We start from the raw sequence: 26,345 nt of genomic DNA, 5'->3' as shown, positions 1-26,345 counted from the left end.
AAGAAGAGTGATAGGAATATGAGATAAAGAACACAGAAAGAAATGCTACTATTTAGATGGAGGAGCACCAGTTATGATTGTTTCACAGAGCTGCTCCGAGATCCCTGGGCTGTAACTATCCATCTCAGGTCTTCAGTTGTACAAGCGCTTTGGACCAGTACAAGAGAACCAGGATTCTAATGCCAGCACAGCCCCTGCAGAGCAGGGTGACCCTGGGCAGAGCACTCTGTCAGTTCCTCATCTAAAATTTGATCACCTTGAAGATTCTTCTGAGTTTGCATAGTCCCTTGTTCTATTCTGAGCCTGTGCCTCACTGAGAATCTGCTTTGGGAATGTTCCCTGATACCATATGAGAACCTGCTTACTTTGTTGATATATTAGCAAAGAATCTGGAAGTGTGAGCTGGAAAGGGAGACCATCGAAGTGCATTTGTGTGAGTGTGTGTGTAACAAGACCCTTCTAAATCAAAAGGTTAGTTAATTAGTAAGAGCAAAGTTTCTGGCAAGCTGCAGAAACTCTGCATTTTAAGGCCACTGAGCGATACACCCAAGTGAGCATCTTGTGTCCGGCTCCTCTGCCTCAAGGGGGCCATGAGGCTTGGTTTCCGGGGCCTTGCCAAGCATGCAGTGAGCCTGGTTCTTGGCACTGGCCGGATGCATCATCTCTCTTTCTACAGCCTTTAATGAAGTGTGCAGCTCTTGTCCTCATTAGGCCCCGGCATCGTCAATAAAAGAGTCAATAAACCCGGTTGATGGGGTTGGGACCGAGGGGCTGAGATGCAGCGGCCGCGCATCCACAGGGCAGACGTCAGCTCCACCGCGTGTCATGACCCAGCATCCAGGGATCAATAACCAGCTCAGAATAAAGCCCAAGAGCTGCCCTCTGCAGTCTCCTTTCCAGACCCATTTCACCCAGGGCAGAGCGCTGCCAGCCAGCTCCTGCTTTGCTTGCAGTTGTTCCCACCCCTCGCCATTCTGGGTGCCAGATGCTTTTGTTTCTTCCTAATGGAGCCCTCTGGACGCCCCATGGATGCATAGTTAGTGAGGGCACACCTGGCATGAGAACATGCAGACAGCATCTCCAGGCAGACCAGAGGCTGGCATGGGCCTTGTTTTCTGTGTCTTCTGTTTGCTGACAGTGCGTGAGGGGCCCCGATGGACCAGGCGGTATACTTTCTGAATGTTGTGGTTTGGACTCCATTCCTGGCTCCTCTGCATCGCTTTAGATGCCCCTATCTTATCTAATTACAAGGAATTTCACATTAATTTCATGGCCTCTGCGCCAAAGGACCTCTTATCTGTGAGGACCTTGCATTTTAACCTTGTCATTCTATTGTTGTTTGCCTTTAAGGGGGAGACAGCTAAGAAGGGGATGCTAAGATCTTGCTGGAATTGGGGCTGAGGGGAGGGGAAGAAGAGGGAGGCAGACAGACCTGAGATTTGTGTATTCTGCTCCATCCCTCTGCTTGTGTGTAGAGACAGCTGGCTGCTTACTTTCATGACAGCCACATGGTACCCAGCCACACAGAACAGGACCCAGGCAGGGACTCGTCTGCTGCCAACCTCTCCAGATCCCTTTGATATTTCCGACAGGGCAGTAAAGGACTCTTGACTATCACGTTTTGCCCCGCCCCCTCTCCACCTCCTCTAAGACTCCTCTGTGTGGTTTCCATGGCTACCCCCAATCAGATCTGGCTTCCTGCAAAATTGGATTTCAAAGAAGGACAAGGCTTCAAAGGAATTTGTCCATTTAACAGAATGTCATTAGGAGTGAGGCTGACTGCTGAACCAGGGTCCTATGAAGATTAAGGAGGGGCTGCACTCATGTATGGAGGCAGGTTTCTGTCTGCAATGAGGAACCTTGATGCAACATGACAACGGCGTATTGGAATCTGCCAGTCACCGCACACTATCCAACTCTGCACCTCCCTCCACCTCGTCTTCTAAAACCCAGAGTGGATGTAGACTACCTTTGCCTCGAGTGGCTGCTGCTTCCCTTGGTATAAGTAAGCTATGACAGGCAGTGAGGCCTGATAGGAGGTGCAATTACCTGGGTTTATTGCTTTTTATCAAACAACCCATTAACTAGTAGCTTCTATTAGCATTTGACAAATATCCTTGAAGAAGAGAGAGAGGTTGTCCAATTTCCTACCATTGCTGAGAGGAAAGCAAGGCAAAGTGCTGGGGTTATATATAGGAGGGGCAGTGTTTCCCTTGCTTTTTAGAACGATTTTAAACTTACAGAAAAATCACAACACTAGGGCAGAGTTCCCTTCTGTCCTCCCTTACTTTTTTTTTTTTTTTTTAGGGCCATACCCACAGCATATGGAGGTTCCCAGGGGGTCAAATCGGAGCTGCAGGTGCCAGACTACACCACAGTCACAGCAACGTGGGATTTGAGCTGGGTCTGTGACCTACACCACAGCTCACGGCAACGCTGGATCCTTCATCCACCAAGTGAGGCCAGGGATCGAACCCTCATCCGCATGCTTCCTAGCTGGATTCGTTTCCACTACGCCACGATGGGAACTCCTTCCCTTGCTTTTTAACACATCATAAGTACTCAAAAATGGCTTAACAGCAGCTACGATTTTCTAGATGGAACAGTGAGTGTGGTGAAGATGTGCCAACGAGGAGCTGGTATTACTCTGGAGCCTGCAAGAGGCAGCGTGCCTGTTATCTCTCCCAGGACAAGAGGGCCTTGCAGGAGCCAGCTTTGCCACAGAGTCTTGCCAGCCTCCCCCCTCCATTTTCACCCCAATTTACTGCAACCTGTGGGTGGGTCATGTGACCCGGAAACCAAGGAAACCTCTTCTGACTGCAGGACTCAGACATGTAAAGATGGCTCAAAGCCACTGTATCTCTGAAAGGATCAAGCCCCCCAACCTTGAAATTTTCCCGCTGGAGGGGAAACAGTGCCAGGAGACAGGCCCTGCTACCAGGAGTCTTCCTGGACAGTTTCTCCTTGCTGCTCCCATCCCCATATTCATGGCTCTGTCATTATTTCTCCTGAGGCCTCTGTAAAAGCCACTTCACCCATCTTTTCCATTTCCTCTCTCTGACCACTCCCAATCTTTCCTATATGTTCTGCAGGTAGAATCTGAGAATAGAAACTCCATTTTTTTGCAAAGAAGAAAATTGGTAGAGGTTTAGCGAGGTGCGCGAGACCACATACTGCCCAGGGACTCAGGTTAGCTCACCCTCCAGCTCAAAATCTGCCAATGACTCCCCAGTGTCCAGTCAGGTGAGTTCAAAATTTTCACACTGACTTTCACGTCCCCTTACAACAGAACTGCAATTTTTCTTGACAGCCGTAATTTCTGGCCACCATCCAGTAAAAGAGTGTTATTAGCTGTTCCTCAAGCAGGAGAAGGCTTTTCCATCTTTGTTTGCTCTGGTCCTTCCACCTGGAAAGCCCTCCTGCCCCTTCCAAGTCGGTGTATTCAGAGTCGTCTCAAATGCCACATGCACCATTAAACACACATACACCTGCCTTTCCCTCCTTTTCTTATATTCATCTCCCTCCTTTTATCGCCCATGGCACTTTATACTTTTTTCATGGTAGGTGGCTTACTGTACATAAAAAAACCTCTTTAAGAAATTGTAGATTCACAGACATTAGGAGAAATGACACAGAGGGATCCTGTTCACCTAGTTTTAGGTACCATCGTGCAATATCACAACACCATATCACAGCCAGGACATCTCTGTACTTGAATGAGAGAGAGGCACACTTTTCTGATCTTGTCCTTCACTCACCTCCCTCTGCCAGCTCTTAGAAAGAAAGGGCTCAGAGCCCTCTCCCTCAGCTTTCTCCCTGGGTTACCACTTCTTTTCCTTAAATCCTTTCAGCAGCTGGACCGCTCTGAGCACCCTCCGCCCCGCCCCGATGTTGGTGGTTTGAGATTATTTATTGGGACTTACGGTCATTCTCTTTAAACATCCTGGTTTGTCTGACAAGTGCACTTTCCGCCCTGCTGTTTCGGGCAAGGACGTGCCAGCTGAGTCAGGAATGAGTGCACCGGGGCTTGGCGGGGACTGACCCTTTCTTTGGATTCTGGCTCCTCGTCCCTCACTTCAGGCGCCACGGTGGCTTTTCAACCTGTCCCCCGAGGCCCGCTGTCTCAGGCTTAGGATGGGGAGCCTCTGAGGGACTGGATGCTGGGGGTCGCGTCACTAGTTTCGGCGGGGCTGGGGCGGGGGCGGCGGGCGGCGGCGGCGGAGGGGGGGGGGTGTCCAGGGCGCGCGGGGCGGCCGCCGCCTCCTCCCTCGGGCGCAGGCGTGGGGGCCGCGTGCCCCGCGCACAGGTGTCGCGGCCCGGGCGCCCCGCCCGCCGCGCGCCGCTTCCTGGGCGCGCCCCGCCCTGTGGCTCGGCCCCCGCGGCGCCGGCGACCCAGGGCCAGGTGCTGCCGCCACCCGCCTGCCCGCTCGGCCCTCTCCCGCCGCCTGCCCGCCCGCCGCCCTCCACATGCAGGCCGCCGTCGCCCTCCCCGAGGAGATCTGTTGGCTCCTGGAAGGTAACGCCCCGTCCGCCCGGGCGCCGCCGACCCCGCCGGGAGGCGCACGTGCCGAGCCGGGCAGAAGCCCAGACGCCAGCGGCTCCCAAGGCCGGCCTTGGCCGTCAGCTCCCTCAGCCACCACCTTCTAGAACCTCGAGGCTCCCGGAGTCCTGACTCCGCGGAGCCAGCTGTGCGGCCTCCCGGCTCAGCGGCGCTTTCACTCTCCTCAGCTGCACATTTTCTTTTTCCGCCCGGCGCCTCCACCTCTCGCTTAACCTCCAGGCTTCTGAGCAAAGTTCGGGCCAGGTTCTTGGTCCTTGGGCCGCCGTGCTGGCCTTCAAACCAGTCCCGTTCTCTTCATCCCTTTCTCGCTCGTCTCTTTCTGGCCCTGACTCCGTGTGTCCCGCTCGCAGGGGACCCTGACCTTCCTGCTTCTGCTCCCCAGGCTCCGGGCGCCCAAGGCCTGGGTGTGAATTCAGAGCCCAGACCTCAGGCCCCCTTCATCCGCCTTCTGACTCCGGGGGTCCCTCTGGCACCCTGGTAGGCTGGTCCCTGTATCAACATCTCTTCCCTTTCTCGAAGTGCCCCATTGCGCTGTGTTCTCCTTCAAACTGTCGTGCCCAAGCAGCCCTTGTCAGAGTTGAGGCCAAACACGCCAACACTCAACACATCCTGCTGTCACACTCCGGGGACACTTTTTGCCAAAGGGCAATATCATCTACTCTGCTCACACTTTTTCTGGTGAAAGTAACTTGCTTCCTCTGTAACTGACCTTCCGGAGGGACGGAGGGACGGAGCCCGCTTGGAATCTGTGCTTGCATTAGGGTCCCAGGAGGAAACTGCTCAGAATTAAGCCTTTTGGCATCGATGTGACATTTTTGACACATATTTAACAGATGGCCTGCTTTGGGCAGGTCATACTTTTGGCAAGCAATTTTTTTTTTTTCTTCAGTTCCTCTCAATGTAATTGGTTTTGTATCTCCATTACCTTGTTATCTTGGTATAAATGCCTCCTAATCAAATATTTGGCAAAGTCCTCTCCATCTATTTGTAGCACTGTTTCCATTCTGGGTTGTTTCTATGTAAAAGCTGTCAAGCAGGTATTTCTTCTGAGGTGAAGTTTCCAAAATTTATTTTACTTATGACCTGAGTAAATCTAAACTTTCAGAATGGAAAAGTATGTGCGGGGTAGAAGACCATCATCTTGAGTGTCTAAGGAGAAGCAACCCAGCCTTTCCCTCTGCTGTTGGTTCACTAATTAGAAGGGTAAACAGAGGTTCTAAGTATCTGGTTGCCAGGAGAAAAGGAACTGTGGCAAAAAGTTTCATTTCGCCCTTGCAGTTAAAGATAAAAACTGATTCTTTGTATTGGTATCTCATTTGTTGAGAGGAAACCTATTTTACAAACTTGTTAAATTGTACTTCCGTTTTGTGTGCAGCCTTGGTAGAAAATTCCTTTTAATTTCCAGAGGCTTGCAGTGAAATCCACTCCTTCAACATTTTTGATATGCAGTTCTTTATTGTTCAAAACTGACACTTTGGTAAACAACTCATTTCTGCACCTGCCACCTTCCTTTAGTTTAGATTATTTTCTTGTTAGCTGACTGTTTTTAATTGAAGTCTTCAGATCTCCTCCTAAAGCAGAACCTTTGTTTGCTGACAAGTAGAGCAGGGTATGAATGGAGATTAATTGCATGTCACATACTTCTGTATCAAACTTGCTGTGTCTTAACAATCTCTGTTGGTGCTCCAGTCTTGAGAATATATGGAGGAGTCTGAGATTAAATTTTAAGGATCTTCGTTGGCTAATGTATTTCTTTAAGGATTTTTTTTTTAAAGGTTTGCAATTAGAGCCTGAATCTAGATTCTGGAAGTAGAGAGAAAAATGTGAAAGTGGGATTCAGCAGATAATTCTATTGAAAAATGTTTGAAGGATATGCTTTTGAAAGGTACATGTAATCATAGCAACATACTGATTGTAGGTTTTGTTTTTTATGGAACACACTCTGGTATAGACCAGCAGAATTATTCATTGCACTACGAATAATTTGTAGATATTAGATACCCATAATGGCTATCAGTTTATTGTCTATTGCTATTTGTCTCCCCCCACCCATACTTTTTAAGGTTAACTGTTGACAATTAGGAAATATGTAGGTCCTGATCCCTATATCGTCACTCAGTGGAGGGAGTCACAGGGTGAGAGAGCTGCCACATGAATGCTGCCACAGGCCCGGGGTTGGGGGGGAGGTGGAGTTTCCACAGTGAATTACTACTTTCATAAACCAAGGCATAAGCATTTGCACAGTGATTTAATGCTGGCCATCACAGCAATAACTTAAGCATTTATTTATTTATGACTACATGAGCGTAAATGACGGGCATTTTTTGACATAATGTGTGTGCTTTGAAAAATAAAATATGCAAAGCATTGTGAAAGGTTTATGCCAAATTTTGCATAATGAAAAAAGGAACAGAGGTCTTATATTAATTTTGTTTAAGGATAAAAGTTTAAACATCTGAAAATGTTTCATTTGACCAAGAAACTCCACTTCTAGGAATCTGTGTTACTGAAATTAAAGGACGCGAAGTATGTATGTACAAGGATCCACGCTAAATGGCCTTGAGTTGGGAAGAGTGGAGCAGTGGTATGAATGAATTCTCCAACTTATGGAGTATTTTGCAGTGATTAAGAAAGGAAGTGGTGGATCTGTATATATTGGCTTGGAAAGTGTCCATAACATATTTTTAAGACTAAAAAGTAAGGTGTACAATAGTATATAATAATATCCCATTTTTGTTTGAAAACAGCAACACAACTCCCCCAAACCCCCACATATTATAGTTTATGTAAGCCTAGAAAGTAGTAAGAAAGAATACACACCAAGCTCTTAACATTAGTTTCCTTGAGAGGAGAGTGAGCGGGTAGGGGAGAGATTATTAATTTTATTTCATATATCTTCATGTTTTTTGAACTGTGACAATGACCATGTATTACTTTGTAATCAGGAATAAATAACCAATAAGTTTATTTAAAAGGTAAAAGAACAAAAGATCGAAGCTTGGAGACATCAGAGTTCAAAAGGACCATTAACCAGGGTTGTGATTATGTTTTTCTGTTATTAGCTCTGGAAGTGTGTGGAAGGTGGCAATTTGTTGTTGTTGTTGTTGTCTTTTCTAGGGCTGCACCCACAGCATATGGAGGTTCCCAGGCTAGGGGTCTAATCGGAGCTGTAGCCACCGGCCCACACCACAGCCACAGCAACGCAGGATCCTTAACCCACTGAGTGAGGCCAGGGATCAAACCCACAACCTCATGGTTCCTAGTCCGATTTGTTAACCACTGAGCCACGACGGGAACTTTTTTTTTTTTTTTAATGTTTTCTTGGATTATGGGCAAACGTTAAAGCAGTGAGAGGTTTCTAGAGTAACTCAGGAAATGGCTCCCTCAGATAGGCTCTGTCAAGCTGTCTTATAGAAATAGTAACTAGTCCATATCAGCAAATAAGTACCTTATAGATAAGTGAAGGGCATTTACTGCCTTATTGAAAGAGTAGGAAATATTCAGGTCTGTTTTCACATAATCAGGCCTCAGATGTAGAAGTTATCTTTTTGTTTTTGTTTTGTGATAACCACTCTGAAAACAAAAACAATGGAGTACTGGCAGTTTGCATAATCTTTGTTTCACAGATACAGACATAATCAGTTTCTTCCTTGTCTTTCTAACCCCACTTTTGAAGTCAGGAGCACAAGAGGCAAGTATGTAAGAAGGAGAATTATTTCTTTAGTTCACAATTTGTCTTGTGTTTTGGAATGGGCTTAATGACTTTCCTCTAATAGTTAATAGGTCCCAACTATCTACAGAATACCTAAACCCTGATTGGAATGTGGATTAAAGCCAAATTAACATCCAAAACTCGGCTGCATTTAGTAGTAATTGTTGCATTAATGCTGATTCTGATATGTTTGTGGTTATTTATTTTTAAACTTCTTTGAAAAGGAGCAGTCATTAATTATTTCCTTCCAGATCATTCTCCAGATTTGTATTGGTTGATGCAGCCAATCATAAAATCCTTAGGGCCGCACCTACAGCATATGGAGTTTCCCAGGCTAGGGGTTGAATCGGCGCTGTAGCTGCCAGCTTATACCACAGCCACAGCAACACCAGATCTGAGCCGTGTCTGCAGCCTACACCACAGCTCACGGCAACACTGGATCCTTAACTCGCTGAGCGAGGCCAGGGTTCAAACCCGAGTGGTCATGAATGCTAGTCGGGTTCATTAACCACTGAGCCATGACGGGAGCTCCATAAAATCCTTCTCAGTACAGTAAAACTCTGTAAAAGAGTGAGCTGTGCTGGATAGCTGAAGATATTCTCTTTAAGCACTTTGACTTTTTCTTCTCATTTTTTTTTTTACTGTTTTTAATTTTTTATAATGATTTTTATTTTTTCTATTATTGTTGGTTTACAGTGTTCTGTCAGTTTTCTACTGTACAGCAAGTGACTTAGTCACACATACACACACACACACACACACACACACACACACACGCGCGTGCGCACATATAATATATACACTCTCTTTCTCACATTATCCTCCATCACATTCCATCACAAGTGACTAGATATCATTCCCAGAAGCACTTTAACTTTTTATTGTAAACATTTGTGATCAATTTTTTTCTCAAATGCAGGAGAACCTTTCACACTTCCTCAACCAACCAGTCTGTGTTCAACGGGACGGCCTTTGAACACTTTTAACTTAGAGTTATTATAGTAAATAATCAACTATCATACTTAATGGAAATATATTGAATTATTTAGGGATGTTTCTGCCATAATTGCTCCCGGACTCCTTTGTGGATATCTGTGTCTGTTTTATATCTTGTTTTTTTGTCATTTTTTCCCCTACTGTTAAGCCAAGACTTTGAAGTGCTCTCAGTATATCTATAGCCCCAAAACTATTGGAACCTCAGCTAATTAAGTTTGTTGAAATTAAGATATATGTGAAAGATAGTAAGAAGGGCTCTCTTGATGAACACAGTACCCAAACCTTTAGGCCTGCACTTTATGAAATGTACTTTAGCTACTCAGATTCTTTTTTGCTTAATTTTTGATGTTGGGTTATCTTGTAGATAGTTGAGGTTATAGTTTACTTGAAATCTGAAGGGTACATGGCAATACTTCTATTTCCTATTTCTTTTCTTTTCCTTTTTTTTTTTTTTTTTTGTCCTTTTTTTAAGGGCTGCACCCACAGCATATGGAAGTCCCCAGGCTCAGGGTCTAATCGGAACTGCAGCTCCCAGCCTACACCACAGCCACAGCCCCACGTCCTCCTAATACTAGTCAGGTTCGTTACCACTGAGCCACAATGGAAACTCCCTCTGTTTCTTTTTTATATTAAAAATTTTAGTTATAGGAGTTTCTGTCGTGGCTCAGTGGTTAACGAATCTGACTAGGAACCATGAGGTTGCAGGTTCGATCCCTGGCCTTGCTCAGTGTTGCTGTGAGCTGTGGTGTAGATTGCAGATGCGGCTCTGATCCCACATTGCTGTGGCTCTGGCGTAGGCTGGTGGCTGGGCTCTGATTGGACCCCAGCCTGGGAACCTCCATATGCCGAGGGAGTAGCCCAAGAAATGGCAAAAAGACAAAAAAAAATTTAGTTATAAAAGTAATAATGTTCATTGTAGAAGACTTAGAAAACACAATGATAATATAGTCACCCATTTCACCAATTATTAAATTTCCATGTATTTTTTCAGTTATTATTATTTGTACATACTTTAAAAGTTGAGGCAATTTGTGTATATATAGTTTAAAATTTTTTATTACAGTTGATTTACAGTGTTCTGTCAATTTCTGCTCTACAGAAAAGTGACCCAGTTATACATACACACACATATATATATATATATACACTTTCTTTTTCTCACATTATCCTCCATCATGTTCCATCACAAATGATTAAATATAGTTGCCTGTGTTATACAGCAGGATCTCATTGCTTATCCACTCTAAATGCAATAGATTTCATCTTCTAACGCCAAACTCCGAGTCCGTCCCACTCCCTCCACCTTTCCCTAGGACTTCCAACACTGTGTTGAATAAAAGTGGTGAAAGTGGGCAGTCTTGTTCCAGGTTTTTGCAGGAAGGCTTTCAGCATTCCTCCGTTGAGTACTGGCTGTGGGTTTGTCATAAATGCCTTTGATTTTGTTAAGGTTTGTTCCCTCTATACCCACTTTTGTAAGAATTTTTATTGTGAATGGATGTTGGACTTGGTCACATGCTTTTTCTGCATCTATTGAGATGATCATGTGGCTTTTGACTTTTCTTTTGTTAATGTGGTGTATGATGTTGATTGATTTGTGTATGTTAAACCATCCTTGTGAACTTGGGATGAATCTCATTTGGTCATGGCGTATGATCTTTTTTATATGTTGTTGGATTCAGTTGGCTAAAATTTTGTTGAGAATTTTTACATCTATATTCATCAAAGATATTGGCCTGTTAATTTCTTTTTCTTTCTTTCTTTCTTTTTTTTGCTTTTTGTTTTTTAGGTCCACACTCTCAGCACATGGAGATTTCCAGGCTGGGGGTTGAATCAGAGCTATAGCTGCCAGCCTACACCAGAGCCACAGCAATACATGATCCGAGCCATGTCTGTAGCCTGTACCACAGCTCCCGCAACACCAGATCCTTAACCCACTGATCGAACCTGCAACCTTAGATTCATTTTCACTGTGCCACAATGGGAATTTCATTAAAATTTTTTTTTTAATTATTTTTTTACTTTTCTTTTTTGGTAGTATCTTTGTCTGGTTTTGGTATTAGGGTGATGGTGGCTTCATAGAATGGCTTTGGGATTATTCCTTCTTCAATCTTTTGGAAAAGTTTAAGAAGGAAGGGTATAAGCTCTTTGTATGTTTGGTAGAATTCACCTGTGAAGCCATTTGGTCCTGGACTTTTGTTTGTAGGGAGTGTTTTTATTACATATTAAATTTAATTTCTAGTGATTGGTCTGTTTATTTGATCTATTTATTCTTGATTCAGTTTTGGTGGGCTGTATATCTCTAGAAAGTTGTCCATTTCTTCTAGGTTGACAAATTTGTTGGCATATAATTATTCGTAGTATTCTCTTTTGGTTTTTTTGTATTTCTGCAATCTCCGTTGAGATTTCTCCTTTTTCATTTCTTATTTTGAGTTCTTTTCTCTTCTGAGTCTGGGCAGAGGTTGTCAATTTTGTTTACCCTTTCAAAGAACCAGCTCTGGGTTTTTATTGATTTTTTTTCTATTGTTTTTTGAATCTCTATTTTATTGATTTCCTCTCTGATCTTTATGATTTCCTTCCTTCTGCTGACTTTAGGTTTTGTTTGTTCTTCTCTTTCTAATTCTTTTAGGTGGTAGGTTAAGTTGTTGATTTGAGATTTTTCTTCTTTTCTGAGGAAAGTCTGTATCACTATGAGCTTCCCTCTAAGAACTTCTTTTGTAGCATCCTAAAGATTTTGAATGGTTGTGTTTTCATTATCATTTGTCTCAAGGTATTTTTGAATTTCCCTTTGATTTCCTCATTGACCCATTGGTTTTTTAGTAGAATGTTGTTTAGTCTCCATGTAGTCAGTTTTTTCTCATTCCTTTTCCTGTGATTGATTTCTAATTTCATGCCATTGTGATCAAAGAAAATTCTTGAAATAATTTCTATACCCTTAAATTTGTTGAGGTTAGTTTTGTGCCCCAGTATGTAGTCAATCCTTGCGAATGTTCCATGTGCACTTGAAAAGAATGTATATTCTGATTTTTTTGGATGTAATGTCCTGAAAATATCAATTAAGTGTAACCTTTCCATTGTGCCCTTTAGGATCTCTGTTGCCTTATAGATTATCTGTCTAGAGGATCTGTCCATTGATGTGAGTGGGGTGTTAAAGTTTCCTGCTATGATTGTATTCCCATCAATTTCTCCTTTTACATCTGTTAGTATTTGTTGTGTGTATCTGGGTGCTCCTATATTAGGGGCATATATGTTGACGAGTGTAATACCCTCTTCTTGAATTGACTTTTTATCATTAAACTGTGTCCTTCTTTGTCTTTCTTTATGGCCTTTCTTTTAAAGTCTATTTTGTTGATGTGAGTATTGCAACTCCTGCCTTCCTGTCTTTTCCATTCACATGAAATATCTTTTTCTGTCCCCTCACCTTCAATTTATATGTGTCCTTTGCCTTAAGGTTAGTCTCTTGAAGGCAGCATGTTGTAGGCTCGTGTTTTTTTGTTTTTGTTTTTTTTTTTAAATCCAGTCTGTCACTCTGTGTCTTTTCATTGGAGCATTCAGTCCATTGATGTTTAAGGTAATTATTGATAAATGTGTATTTATTACCATTTTAAACCTTGTTTTCCATTTGATTCTGTGTTTCTCCTTTGTTCCTTTCTTTTTTTGGTTGGATGATTTCCTTTTATTTTATGTGTGTGTCCTCTTCTTTTTAGTTTTTGTGAATGTATTGTTTGGTTTTGATTTGTGGTTGCCCTGTTTTTCAAGTATATTAACCTCTTCTTTTTTTTTTTTTTTTTCTTTTTAGGGACACACTAGCAGCATATGGAGGTTCCCAGGCTAGGGGGTCAAATGGGAGCTACAGCTTTGGGCCTACACCACAGCCACAGCCACAGCTATGCGGGATCCGAGCCGTGTCTGCGACCTACACCACAGCTCACGGCAATGCTGGATTCTTAACCCACTGAGCGAGGCCAGGGATTGAATTTGCTACCTCATGATGGTTCCTAGTCAGTTTTGTTTCCGCTGCGCCGAGACAGAAACTCCTGTTAATTCCTTCCTATATCTGCTTGCTTTAGCCTGATAATCATGTAGGCTCAAACACATTCTAAAAAAAAGATAATAATAATAAGAATCTAGATTTTCTTACTTTCCTTCCCCACATTTTATGATTTTGATGTCCTTTTTTAACATCTTCATGTTTATCCTTTTGCTGTTCCTTGTCGCTTTTACAATAGTTTTTTGTTTGTTTTTTAGTTCTGTATAGTGGCTTATTAAATGGATTAATTTCCAGTTGTGATTTCCTCCATCATACTTCTTACATTTTTATTTAGAGGAGCCCTTTCAGTATTTATTGTAGAATGGGTTTAGTATTGCTGTACTCTTTCAGATTTTGTTTGTTGGAGAAATTCTTTTTTTTTTTTCTTTTTTGCCATTTCTTGGGCCGCTCCCACAGCATATGGAGGTTCCCAGGCTAGGGGTCTAATCGGAGCCATAGCCACCAGCCTACACCAGAGCCACAGCTACGCGGGATCCAAGCCACAGCTACGCAGGATCCAAGCCGCATCTGCAACCTACATCATGGCAATGCCAGATCGTTAACCCACTGAGCAAGGGCAGGGATTGAACCCGCAACCTCATGGTTCCTAGTCGGATTCATTAACCACTGCGCCACGATGGGAACTCCTGTTGGAGAAATTCTTTATTTCTCCTTCTATTTTTAATGATATCCTTTCTGGGTAGAGTATTCTAGTCTGCAAATTTTTCTCTTTTAGAGCTTGGAATATATCTTGCCATTCTCTTCTGGCCTGTAGTGTTTCTGTAGAGAAATCAGCTTATAGCCTTATAGTGGTTCCCTTATAATTAACTCTTTTTTTCTCCTCTTGCTGCCTTTAGAGTCCTCTCTTTATCTTTAACTTTGCCATTTTTATTATAATATGTCTTGGTGTGGGCCTGTTTGGGTTCAACTTGTTTGGGGCCCTCTGTGCTTCCTGTATCTTGATAGCTGTTTCCTTTATTTATTTATTTATTTATTTATTTGGTCTTTTTGCCTTTTCTAGGGCCACGCCTGAGGCATATGGAGGTTCCCAGGCTAGGGGGCTAATTGGAGCTACAGCTGCTGGCCTACACCAGAGCCACAGCAATGTGGGATCCAAGCCGAGTTTGCAACCTACACCACAGCTCACCGCAACGCTGGACCCTTAACCCACTGAGCAAGGCCAGGGATTGAACCCGCAACCTCATGGTTCCCAGCTGGATTCGTTAACCACTGAGCCATGATGAGAACTCTGATAGCTGTTTCCCTTAGATTTGAAAAGTTTTCAGCCATAATTTCTTCAAATATATTTTCAATCCCCTTTCCTTTTTCTTCTCCTTCTGGAATCCCTATTATGCATAGATTGGCCTGCTTTATATTATCCCATAGGTCTCATATTGCTTTCATGTTTTTTCATTTGGTTTTCTGTCTACTGTCCTCATTGTGTGATTTCCATTATTCTATCTTCTAAGTCACTAATTCACTCCTTTGCATTATTCATTCGGCTCTTCAGTGCTTTAACTCAGCTTGTGTCTCTGCAAACGAATTTTCTAATTTTTCTTGACTCCACCTTATATTTTCTAGTTCCTCTCTAAAGTAATCTGCTTACTATTCATTTCTGCTCATAATTCCTTCATATTCATTCTTAATTCCTTTAGTATTTTCACTGTCTCCTTTTTGAATTCGGTGTCTGTTAGACTGCAGAAGTCTGTTTCATTGTTTGCTCCTTCAAGGGAATTTTCCTGTTCTTTTAACTGGGAATGTTTCCTGAGCTTCTTCATTTTGCTTATATTTTTCTTATTCTGTGAGTTTAAGGAAAACAACAACTGTAGTCTTGAAGGGCTGTTTATGTACAAGAGTGCCCCTGGGTATTTTGTGAGGGCCTACTATTTATTTTCGGTGTAAGGGCTGCTTTTGGTTTGGATGCTTGCTGTCTCTTTCCTCAGTGTGTGCAGACTCTTATTCCCTTGATAGGGTGCTTTGCATGCTTCGAGGGAGATGGAGGTAATGGGCAGGGCCAGTAGCCAGTGCCTGATTGATGGGCTCTTGACCATGGCAAGGACCCATGGAAAGATGGCACAAGCTGCTCCTAGTTGCAGGATCCTGGGATTTGGCAGGGACCCTCAGGTATGTTTAGGCGGCACCCGTAGTACTTGGCAGAGGCAGCAGCAGGGTATGTGTGTTTGCGTTCCCAGGGGAGTGAGAGCAACAATGGGTGGTGCTCAGTTGCAGTGCCCTCCTCTGTGGGGCCACAGGTGGTGCCTGTTCGTGGACCCCTAGTGGTGGCCTACCTCTGGAGACTGCCTCCACCACCTATACACCATGCAAAAGGCATCCCATCCCGCTTAGCCTGCACAGTAGGTGCCCGCCACCTGTAGTCCACATAAGAGGGGCCTTTCACCTGTAGCCTCCACCAGAGGTGCCCCACCTTCCAAGAGTCCACACATGTGCAGAGAAAGATATTCCTATGGTGGTCTAGCCCTCCTCCTCTTGCCCTCCCCAACAATGGGGCCTTGCTTCTCCTGTGGGCCCAGACCTCCTCCTGGGTTCCCTCAGCTGTGGTGCTCCACTCCTTAGCCCTTGGTGCACTGCTCCCTAGGCCCTCAGGCTATCTCCACAGCCAACCATAGTCCTCTCCCCAGAACTGACGTCCAGAGCCTGGGTCTCAGAGCCCAGCCCCCAACTGTCTCAGGCTATGATGTCAAGGGGCAGTAGTACCAATGCTCTGTGCGGCTCTCTCTCTGCTTTGCCCTCCTCAGTCCAACTACTGCACTTTTCTCTGAGGCTTCGAGGTCCCTCTATCTTGGCTAATCTCCCCATCAGTTAGGTGGCTTCCTTGGGTTCCTTTCCTCTTTCACAGCACCCTCTCTCTCTTTTTTTCCTTTTGTTCTACCCAGTTATATGGAGGATTTTTGGCCCTTTTTGGAGGTTTAAGGTCTTCTGCCAGTGTTCAGGAGATGTTCTGTATGAATAATTCTACATGCAGATTTTTTTTTTTTTATGTTTGTGGGAGAAGCTGAGTACCACGTCTTATTCCTTTGCCATCTTGATCCTGCTCTGTGTGTCTAGTTTTTTGTTTTTGTTTTTTACTCTTTGGCCGCCTTGTGGCATATGGAGTTCCCAGTCTAGGGATCAGATCCAAGCCACAACAGCAACCTATACTGCAGCTGTGGCAATGCTGGATCCTTAACTGACTGTGCCGGACTGGGAATCAAACCTGAGTCCTGGCCCTGTAAAGATGCCACTGATAGTTTTGTATACTGATTTTTCCACTTGAAGTTTTTCACTTGCTATGGTGTCTTGAGCATTTTCTTAACGTGATTTTTTTTTTTCCTTTGAGTGATTTTGGAGTTATATATCCTGGTTTTGTTCCACTGATAGTTTTACCCTTATGACTAAAAACAAAAAAGAAACATGTCCCTTTGATTAGCAATACTAAGAATGAAACAGTAACTTCTGGCTCTTTCCTCCAATGTGAAATGTGAAATTGCAGATATAATCTGAGATTTTAGACTCATAGAATTATCAGTGTTTTAATTATGTATATTATATTACAAGAAAGTTGTTTGGCATTTACTTAATAATTTAAAATCATGGCTACAATAATATTTTTTCCCTGTTTAATTTGTTCATTGCTTACTTTTTGTACCATGGCCTTTTCATTTTGAACTCTTCATCTCTTAGATATTTAGACTTTGCTAGAACAGTAGCCACTGGCCACAGGTGGCTATTTAAATCTAAATTAAATCTAAATTAACTAAACATAAGTAAAACTAAAAATATCAGTTCCTCAATTGCACTTGCTACATATCAGCTGCTCAGTAGCCAAAGTGACTCTTGTATTCGATGATGCATAAAGCTCTAGCAGATAATGATCCAGAATATAATGCTAAGTGAATTTCTTAGGAAGGGTATTTTGATACTGCACTAACTAGACCCTCCAGGTTTGCATATGTGTCTGTCTTGTTTCATATAAACTCAGCTGTGGGCTTGAGATTCTAGGCTCATACTTCTCTTCCTTCCTCTTTTTCTCAATTCAGCCTCTAGAAGGTCTACCCTTATCGTCTGGTCTTCAGTTTTATGGAGGAGAAGTCTGATGCCAGCCTGATATATTTCTTTTATAACCCATTCCTCCTGCTGCCTGCCTGGATGTTTGTGGGATAGTTTTCTCAGTTCTCAAAAATGTTACTAGATAATTTCAAGGTTTTCGACTTTTTAATAATTTTGCCTGATATGTAGTGAACCCTTTTAATCTATAGATTCAGGCCTTGGGAAGGTTTTTCTATTGTCATTGCTTCTACTCCATCTGTTTTATTCTATCACACTAGGGTTTGTGTTACAAATATACTGGCCCCCTGATCTGTTTCATCTCTTTTATTGTGTCATCTGTCACTGACTTCATTACGGTTTTAAATTCAGCATTTATTTATCTTAAAAAATTGCCATGTATTTTTTCCTTATCACTCATTGTTTTATTTTCATTACATCTATAAATCTGGCTTATAGGCATAGTGACTTTTTGGATGTTGTTGAAAATATGATTAGAAGTTTTCTAAACATTTGCTCTTTCATAGTAAGTCAACATCAAAGGGAGCCATTTTCTCTAGTCCTTCAAGATGTTTTTTTCTTTTTGAACATTAGTGTTTTCTCATAGGTCATGTATATTTTTGTGTTCAGTTTGCCTAGATTCAAATCCTAACTTCACTGCTTTCTTACTAGCTGTTTGACTTTGGGTCTTAGTTTTCTCAGCTGTAAAAGGGGAATAATAATAATACCTATATCACAGAGTTTATATGAGGAATAAAAGAATGAATATTTGAAAAGAGTTTAGGATAATACCTCAAAGGTATCTACACACCATATGTTTTATAAATAAAATTAATTTTTTTTCTTTAAGGAAGTTCTATTGCTCTCCCTTCTTGCAACTGCCTCTGGTCAGAAAAACTCCTAGGCATGACCATTTGCTTGGGTTGATAATTCATTCTTGAAACTCCAAATTAGGCAAGGTTTGTAGGAGTTCTTGCAGGATCTTTTCCATTTCCTTCCTTCCCTGGATCGGAGTCCAGTGATAATTTCTATGAGAAGCCTTATGGAGGAAGGAGAGAGGAGTTAGCATCCCCCCCCCAAAAAAAAAAGATGTTATGTCCTTATCTCCTTACCTTGTTACAGAATGCTGTATATGTGTATGTTTGTGTAACATAGTAGTTCTGCATTGCTTGTCAGCTAAAAAATTGAAAGATTTAATCTTTTACCCCCTCCCTTTCTGTTTTAACAAATAGAAAAAACTTTTTTTAATTGGTAGAAATATTTTAGTTTTATATCCTAGATGTTAGGTGGGCTGCTCAGGCCTTTTGAACTCTAAGATCTACTCCCCACATTTGGAAGCCTAAACAACTCAAGGTCTAGGTAATTCTCAAGGGGCGTGCATTCCCAGGTTTACTTTTCCTTCCAGGATCTCCTGCCTCCATGTGTGCTCTCCATAGGCGAAAACTAGCGGTTTCTGAATGGGGTGATTTTGTCCCTCAGGTGACATTTGGCAACACTTGGAGACGTTTCTTTATTTTCATAACTGGGGAGGATGCTATCGGCATCTAATGGGTAGAGGCCAGGTATGCTGCTCAGCTTCCTACAATGCATGGCACAGCCCCCACAACAAAGAATTGTCTAGCCCAAAATGTCAGTGGTTCCAAGGTTGAGAAAACATGGCCTTTACAGATCCTTGTCTTCAATTTCCACAAAAGCCTATCCATATGAAGCCCCCATGATTGTAGAAGACCTCACTGGAGATTCAGGGAGAAGGAGTAGGGGTTTCCCCTGTATCAGTACAAACAATTTCAAATTGAATATTAGGCATTCCTACGCCTAAGCTCCCTTTTGCCAGTCCAGTCTTCACAGAGTGTCTTCTGGCCTTTCACCTGATATAGTTCCCAACCTTATGCTTTCTCATTGGCACTTTTCCCCTTTATCCTATCTGGAGCAAAACAAAAAAAAATTTTTTTTCCTTTGCTACATGGAAAGTCAGTTTAACTCTCTCTTTAGTGATTTAGGTTCCCACTAACACCCACACACAGAGAAACAAGTTACTTTTCCAGACAATGGCGATTCTCCTCCTAAGAGAAATTCTAATGCCAGCTATTAAGGTAATAACATTTTACCTCATTACATAAGTGTAATACTTAAACATTTCTTAATCATTTTAAATACAGAAGAAATAAGATAAGCTTCAAGTTTTACCGTCATCTGAGAATCTTAACATATTGACATAACTATCATCGATCTAACTTTTTCACATTATAAACCATTACACCGTACAGAAATCCTATAATTTCTGCTACATTTATTCATATTTATTTCCCCTGTGTTTCCAAGTTCATTGCTTGCTTTTCCGGTTTGTCAGTGCTGCATTATAGGTTAGGTGATTATAACAGATGGCTTTTCAGGTTTGGAGTCTTTGAGTTCCACTGTTTAATTTTACTCGCCAGCTTTTACATGGAAGATAGGCCAGATGTGAGCTCAGAAACAGAGTCATCTTAGCATCCAGAGAGCAAGCTTTCCGGAAGGTTTATGGCTTTGATAAAATCATTTATGAATTACTTAAATTCTCATCTAGAGTCTCCTAATACTGTTGACATTCTGATATTAGTATGTTATAGGGAAATAAAATTTTTATTCACATAATAGGAGCTTTATGAAAATGTATCCAGTGGCACATATTTATACATACTTAAACCAATATTGTAGATAAGTTGGAATTAATTAAGGTACTTATATGATAAATCAAATATGAGATGTGTAGGGTGATACTTAGCTACAGAAAATGTTTCTTAACTGCTCTGTAATAACTGTTCTTAAAGTCACTCTCCCTTTAAAGTAAATTTTCCCATTTGATAATTCTTTATGTGAGCCTCTTCATCCATTGATCCCTCCCTCCTTTCCTTTCTTCCTTCCTTCCCAGGATTTTATTAATGTATAATTTACATAAATAAAGTGCAGTAATTTTAGGTGTTACAACTGGATGACTTTAATCTATGTATATCTGTATGACTACAACCTGTGTCAAAACACAGACATTTCCATCTCCTGAGAAAGTTTCCTTTCCAGGTCTCGAACTTCATAAATCAGGATGATCTCTTTTGTGTTTGTCCTCAACATAATGTTTTTGAGATTTATCCATATTGTTTCATCTATCAGATTTATCTTATCTTTTTGCTGAGTAGTATTCCATTGTGTGACTATTCTGCAGTGTGTTTATCCATTCTTCTTTTTTTTACATGTTAAATTCGTATTTATTTATTTATTAGCTGTGGGGTGCAGCAGCTTGTTGTGGAATCTCAGTTTCCAGACCAGGGACTGAACCTGGTGGTGAAGATGCCCTGTCCCAACCACTAGACCACCAGAGAACTATCCATTCTTCTGATAAACATTGGGTCGTTCAGTGGGAGTTATTATAAATATAGCTGCTCTAAGTGTTCTTCCGTAACTTGTTTTGTGAACATAAACACTTATTTCTCCTGGATAATTATCTAGGAGTGGAAATACTGGGTCATAGGATACGAATATATTTAATGTTATTGGAAACTCCTGTTTCCCAAAGTGATTGTACCTGATTTACACTCCCACCAACAAAGTATGAGAAATTCAATTGCTCCACATCCTCCTCAACACTTAATGGTGCAGTCTTTTTATTTTAGATATTCTGATAGATGTTATGGTCCATGTATTTTTTTAATTACAAAAATAACTTATGAATATGTTTTTATTGTAGAATTTTTGCACAGCATAGAAGTATATAGACTGCTTAACCCAGCCACAGGCAAGAGAAAGAAAGAAAATTTATCCAAATTGGAAAGGAAGAGGTAAAATTGTTATTATATGTAGATAACATGATACTCTGTATGGACAACTCAATAAAGACTCCACACAAAAACTATTAGAACTAATAAATGAATTCAGTAAGGTAGCAGGATACAAGATTAATATACAGAAATCTGTGCATTTCTTTACCCTAACAATGAAATATCAGAAAGAGAAAGTTAAAAAAAAAACTTAAAAAAATGTGTGGGAAAAAACCCCTAGGAATAAACCTAACCAAGAAATTGAAAGACTTATGTGCTGAGAACTGTAAAACATTGATAAGAGAAATTGAAAACAATTCAAATAAATGGAAAGATATCCCATACTCTTTGATTGGAAGAATTAAAATTGTTAAAATGGCCATACCATCCAAAGCAATCTTCAGATTTAATGTGATCTCTATCAAATTACCCATGGCTTTTTTCATATATCTAGAGCAAATTACCTGAAATTTATATGAACCACAAAAAGACCCAGAATTGCCAGAGCAATCCTGAGGAAAAAGAACAAAGCTGGAATCATAACCCTTCCAGACTTAAGACAATACTCAAAGCTACAGTAATCAAAAGAGCATGGAACAGAACACTGTAAACCAGCTATAATGGAAAAAAATAAATATCACTTAAAAAAAAAGAGCATGGAACAAAAACAAACATATAGATCAATGGAACAGAATAGAGAGCCCCCAAAATAAAACCACATACCGAGGGAGTTCCTATTGTGGGTTAGCAGTGATAAATCCATGAGGATGTGAGTGTCCATGAGGGGGCAAGAATATGCAAGGAGAAAAGACAGACTCTTCAGCAAGTGGTTCTGGGAAAGCTGAACAGCCATATGTAAATCAATGAAATTAGAACACCCTCATACCATTCATAAAAATAAACTCAAAATGGCTTAAAGACTTAAGTATAATACATGACACCATAAATCTCCTCAAAGAGAACATCAGCAAAAATCTGACATAAATTGTAACAATATTTTCTTAGATCAGTATCCCAAGGCAAAAGAAATGAAAGTTAAAAATAAACAAATGGGGAGTTCCTGTTGTGGCTCAGTGGTTAATGAACCCGACTAGCATCCATGAGGACGTGGGTTTGATCCCTGGCCTCGCTCAGTGGGTTAAAGATCTGGCCTTGCCGTGAGCTGTGGTGTAGGTCGCAGACGTGGCTCAGATCCCAAGTTGCTGTGGCTCTGGCGTAGGCTGGCATAGGCCGGTGGCTACAGCTCTGATTTGATCCCTAGCCTGGGAACCTCCATATGCCACTGGTGCGGCCCTAAAAGACAAAAAATAAATAGGCAAGTGAACAAATGGTCCTAATCAAACTTACAAGCTTTTGCACAGTAAAAGGAACCATAAATTAAACAACCTATGGACTGGGAGAAAATATTTGCAAATGATGCAACCAACAAGGGCTTAATTTTCAAAATACACAAACAGTTCATACAACTCAATATCAAAAGAAAAAACCCCCACAATCCAAAAAATGGGCAGAAGACCTAAATAGACATTTCTTCAAACAAGACGTCCAGGAGTTCTCTTGTGGTGCAGTGAGTTAAGGATCTGCTGTCCAGATCGCTGCTGTGGTGTGGGTTTGATCCCTGGCCTGGAAACTTCAACATGCTGCAGGCGTTACTAAAAAACACAAACAGGAGTTCCTGTTGTGGCTCAGTGGTTAACAAACCCAACTAGGAACCACGAGGTTGCGGGTTCAATCCCTGGCCTTGCTCAGTGCGTTAAGGATCCAGCGTTGCCGTGAGCTGTGGTGTGGGTCGAAGATGCGGCTCGGATCCTACATTGCTGTGGCTCTGGCGTAGACCGTCAGCTACAGCTCCGATTCGACCCCTAGCCTGGGAACCTCCATATGCCTCGGGAGTGGTCCGAGAAAATGGCAAAAAGACAAAAAAATACAAAATAAAAATAAAAAACACAAACAGACAAAGCAAAGAAGACATCCAGATGGCCAACAGGCACATGAGAAGATATTACAGAGCCATAAAAAAGAATGAAACAATGCCATTTGTAGCAACATGGATGGACCTGGACATTCTCATACGTGAAGTAAATCAGACAGAGAAAGGCAAATATATGATATCATTTATATGTGGAATCTAAAAAAATGACAGAAAGGAACTTATTTACAAAACAGAAACAGACTCACATAGACAACAAACTTATGGTTACCGAAGGGGAAAGGTAAGGGGGAGGGATAAATTAGGAGTTTGAGATTAACATATACATACTGCTATATGTAAAATAATCAACAAGGACCCTACTGCATAGCATAGGAAACTCTGCTCAATATTCTGTGATAACCTATATGGGAAAAGAATCTGAAAAAGATTGGATATATGTATATGTTTAAATGAATCACTTTGCTGTACATTTGAAACTAACAAACACAACACTGTAAATCAACTATACTCCAATATAAAATAAAAATTAAAAAAGATGCTCAACATTGCAGTTATTGGAGAAATGTACATCAAAACTGCAGTGAGGTATCACCTCACTCCAGCCAGAATGGCCGTCATCAAAAAGTCTACAAATAAATTCTGGAGAGGATGTGGAGAAAAGAGAACCCTTCTGCACTGGGGGAGGTCATGTAAATTGGTGTAGCCACTATGGAAAACAGTATAGAGGTTACTTAAAAAACTAACAATAGGGAATTCCTGTTGCGGCTCAGCAAGTGAGGAGCCTAACTAATATCCATGAGGATGCAGTCGATCCCAGGCCTTGCTCAGTGGGTTAGGGATCCGGTGTTGCCATGAGCCATGGTCGCAGATGCTCCTTGGATCTGGCATCGCTGTTGCTGTGGCTGTGGTGTGGGCTGGCAGCTGCAGCTCTGATTCAAACCCTAGCCTGGGAACTTTCATATGCCACAGGTGTGGCCCTAAAAAGCAAAAACAAAAAACCAAAAAAAAAAAAAAAAACTAGCAATAGAACTACCATATGATTCAGCAGTCCTACTCCTGGGCAAAGGGAATCAGAAAAGATGAAAACTCTAATTTAAAAAGATACATGTGCCCTGATGTTCACAACAGCACTATGTTGTGGACACTTAGCTATTTATAATAGCCAAGACATGGAAGCAACCTAAGTGTCCATACATTCAGTGTAACCTGAATGGATATAGTTTATTCAGTGTCTTGTAATAACCTTTAAGGGAAAATAATCTGAAAATGTGTGTGTATATGTGTTACTGAATCACTTTCCTGTGTTCCTGAAGCTAACACAAAATTGTAAATCAACTATAGTTTAATGAAAGAAAAAAAGAAAAAAGGAGTATATAGACAACTTGATTTTTTTTAACATAACAGTGTTGGATATTCCGTATGAATCTGTGTATATATATTCATATATATGTATATATATTTTTAAAAGCTGCTGCAAAATATTTCAGAATTTATTTAATTATTCTCCTATTGATGGATGTTTAGATTGTTTCCACATTTTTTATATGTCCATAGTGCTTTCAAGAACATATCTGTATCTTTGTGTGTACATAATGCAAACATTTTTGTAGAATAGATTCTTAGATTCTCAAATGAAGATTACAGAAGTGTTAGTCCTAGACTGGTAGTCTGACCAATAGTTAAAACTTAATCCAAAATACTCTGGTTTTTGTCTTCTTTGTGTTTGAGTATACAGGTATTATCAATTTTTTTCCCCATTACATGAGGTAGGAGAATTAAAAATACGAACACCACACATTTCTTGGGTCATGGGGCGGAAACAATCACCAGGTTGAAGCTAACCACAACCAGAACATGCTGACAGTTTCTCTATTGTATGCTCACAGTTTCCTGCAAGCCAAAACAAAGCTGGTGGGTATGATTTTAGCCTTGCCAACAAATTTTACCTCTTAACAAAAAGCAAAAAGTATATGCCTTAAAGCTTACAATTAATTGCCAGATCAAAAATTTAGTGCAAGAGAGTTCCTGCTGTGGTGCAACAGGATCAACAGTGTCTCTGCAGTGGCAGGGAACGTGGGTTCGATCACAACTCTGGCTTGGATTGGATTCCTGGCTGGGGAACTTCATTTGCTCTGGGGCAGCAAAAAAACAAAAAATAGTTTAACGCAAGGTTTAAAACAGGTTCTAAGTAGGAGTTCCCATTATTGGCTCAGTGTGTTAAGAACCCCACTAGGGAGGAGTTCCCGTCGTGGCGCAGTGGTTAACGAATCCGACTAGGAACCATGAGGCTGCGGGTTCGGTCCTGCCTTGCTCCGTGGGTTAACGATCGGCGTGCGTGAGCTGTGGTGTAGGTGCAGACGCGGCTCGGATCCAGTGTGTGTGGCTCTGGCGTAGGGGTGGCTGCAGCTCCGATGGACCCTAGCTGGGAACTCATATGCTCAGCGCCAAAAAATAGCAAAAAAAAAAAAAAAAAAAAAAAAAAAAAGAACCCCACTAGTATCCATGAGGATGTGGGTTCAATCCATGGCCTTGCTCGGTGGGTTAAGGATCTGGTGTTGCCACAAGCTTTGGTGTAGTTCACAGAGGGATCCGGTGTTGCTGTGGCTGTGGTATAGACTGGCAGCTGTAGCTCCTATTTGACTCTTAGCCTGGGAACTTTCACATGCCACTTTACGGCCTTCAAAAGAAAGAATGAGAAAAACAAAACAAAAACCAACCAACACCAAGTTCTAAGTAAACTGAAAGTCATTGTCCCCCACTATAATGCTTTTATTTAATTGGTATGAAAATAGGCAAGACATGATTTCTGTGAATGTATCCATCATTACAGTAGAAAAATTAAACACTGAAATTTTAGAGGTTTGATTTTATGAGATATTTGAGAGTCACTGCAGAAATCCCAGTGGTCTGATACTTTGAGTGTATCTGTGGCAAGGAGTCAGGAATTGCTATTTTTTGTTTGTGTCTACCAGAAGCTGTCAGTGAGACTTGGTAGACGTTGGATCAGCAACCAGTCCAGTTTCTTCTATAAAACAGCAATGTGTAACTTAAAGGGATAGTTGTGACATTTAATTAAATACCCAGATAAATAGAAGACCCAAATATCTGGAGTGGAATGTGGTCTTCTTTTATTTCCCAGATAGAGATGGTCTTGGTCTGCTAGGCATGGCAAAGTGAGTGGGCACCATTTGTTTCTGGAAAGGGTGTCTTATTGTTAGCAGCTCACTCATGGAAGTCCCAAGGATGATGCATATCTTTACTCCCTGCCTGCAACATCAGTCCAA

The 26,345-nt window shown here is 41.6% G+C and overlaps 1 protein-coding gene across 1 annotated transcript in view; it reads left to right on the top strand.

The window, feature by feature from the left end:
* The window catches only part of SKAP1 (src kinase associated phosphoprotein 1), a 308,582-nt gene continuing 286,585 nt past the window's right edge, over positions 4,349 to 26,345 (top strand). The window contains exon 1 of the mRNA XM_013979973.2: positions 4,349 to 4,516. Within this exon, the coding sequence (XP_013835427.2) occupies positions 4,468 to 4,516 (49 nt within the window). The 5' untranslated portion in view covers positions 4,349 to 4,467. The remainder of the gene's footprint in view (positions 4,517 to 26,345) is intronic.

Source organism: Sus scrofa, chromosome 12 (genome assembly GCF_000003025.6).
Source record: "Sus scrofa isolate TJ Tabasco breed Duroc chromosome 12, Sscrofa11.1, whole genome shotgun sequence".
Taxonomy (NCBI): domain Eukaryota; kingdom Metazoa; phylum Chordata; class Mammalia; order Artiodactyla; family Suidae; genus Sus; species Sus scrofa.
This window is presented reverse-complemented; position numbering and strand designations above follow the sequence as displayed.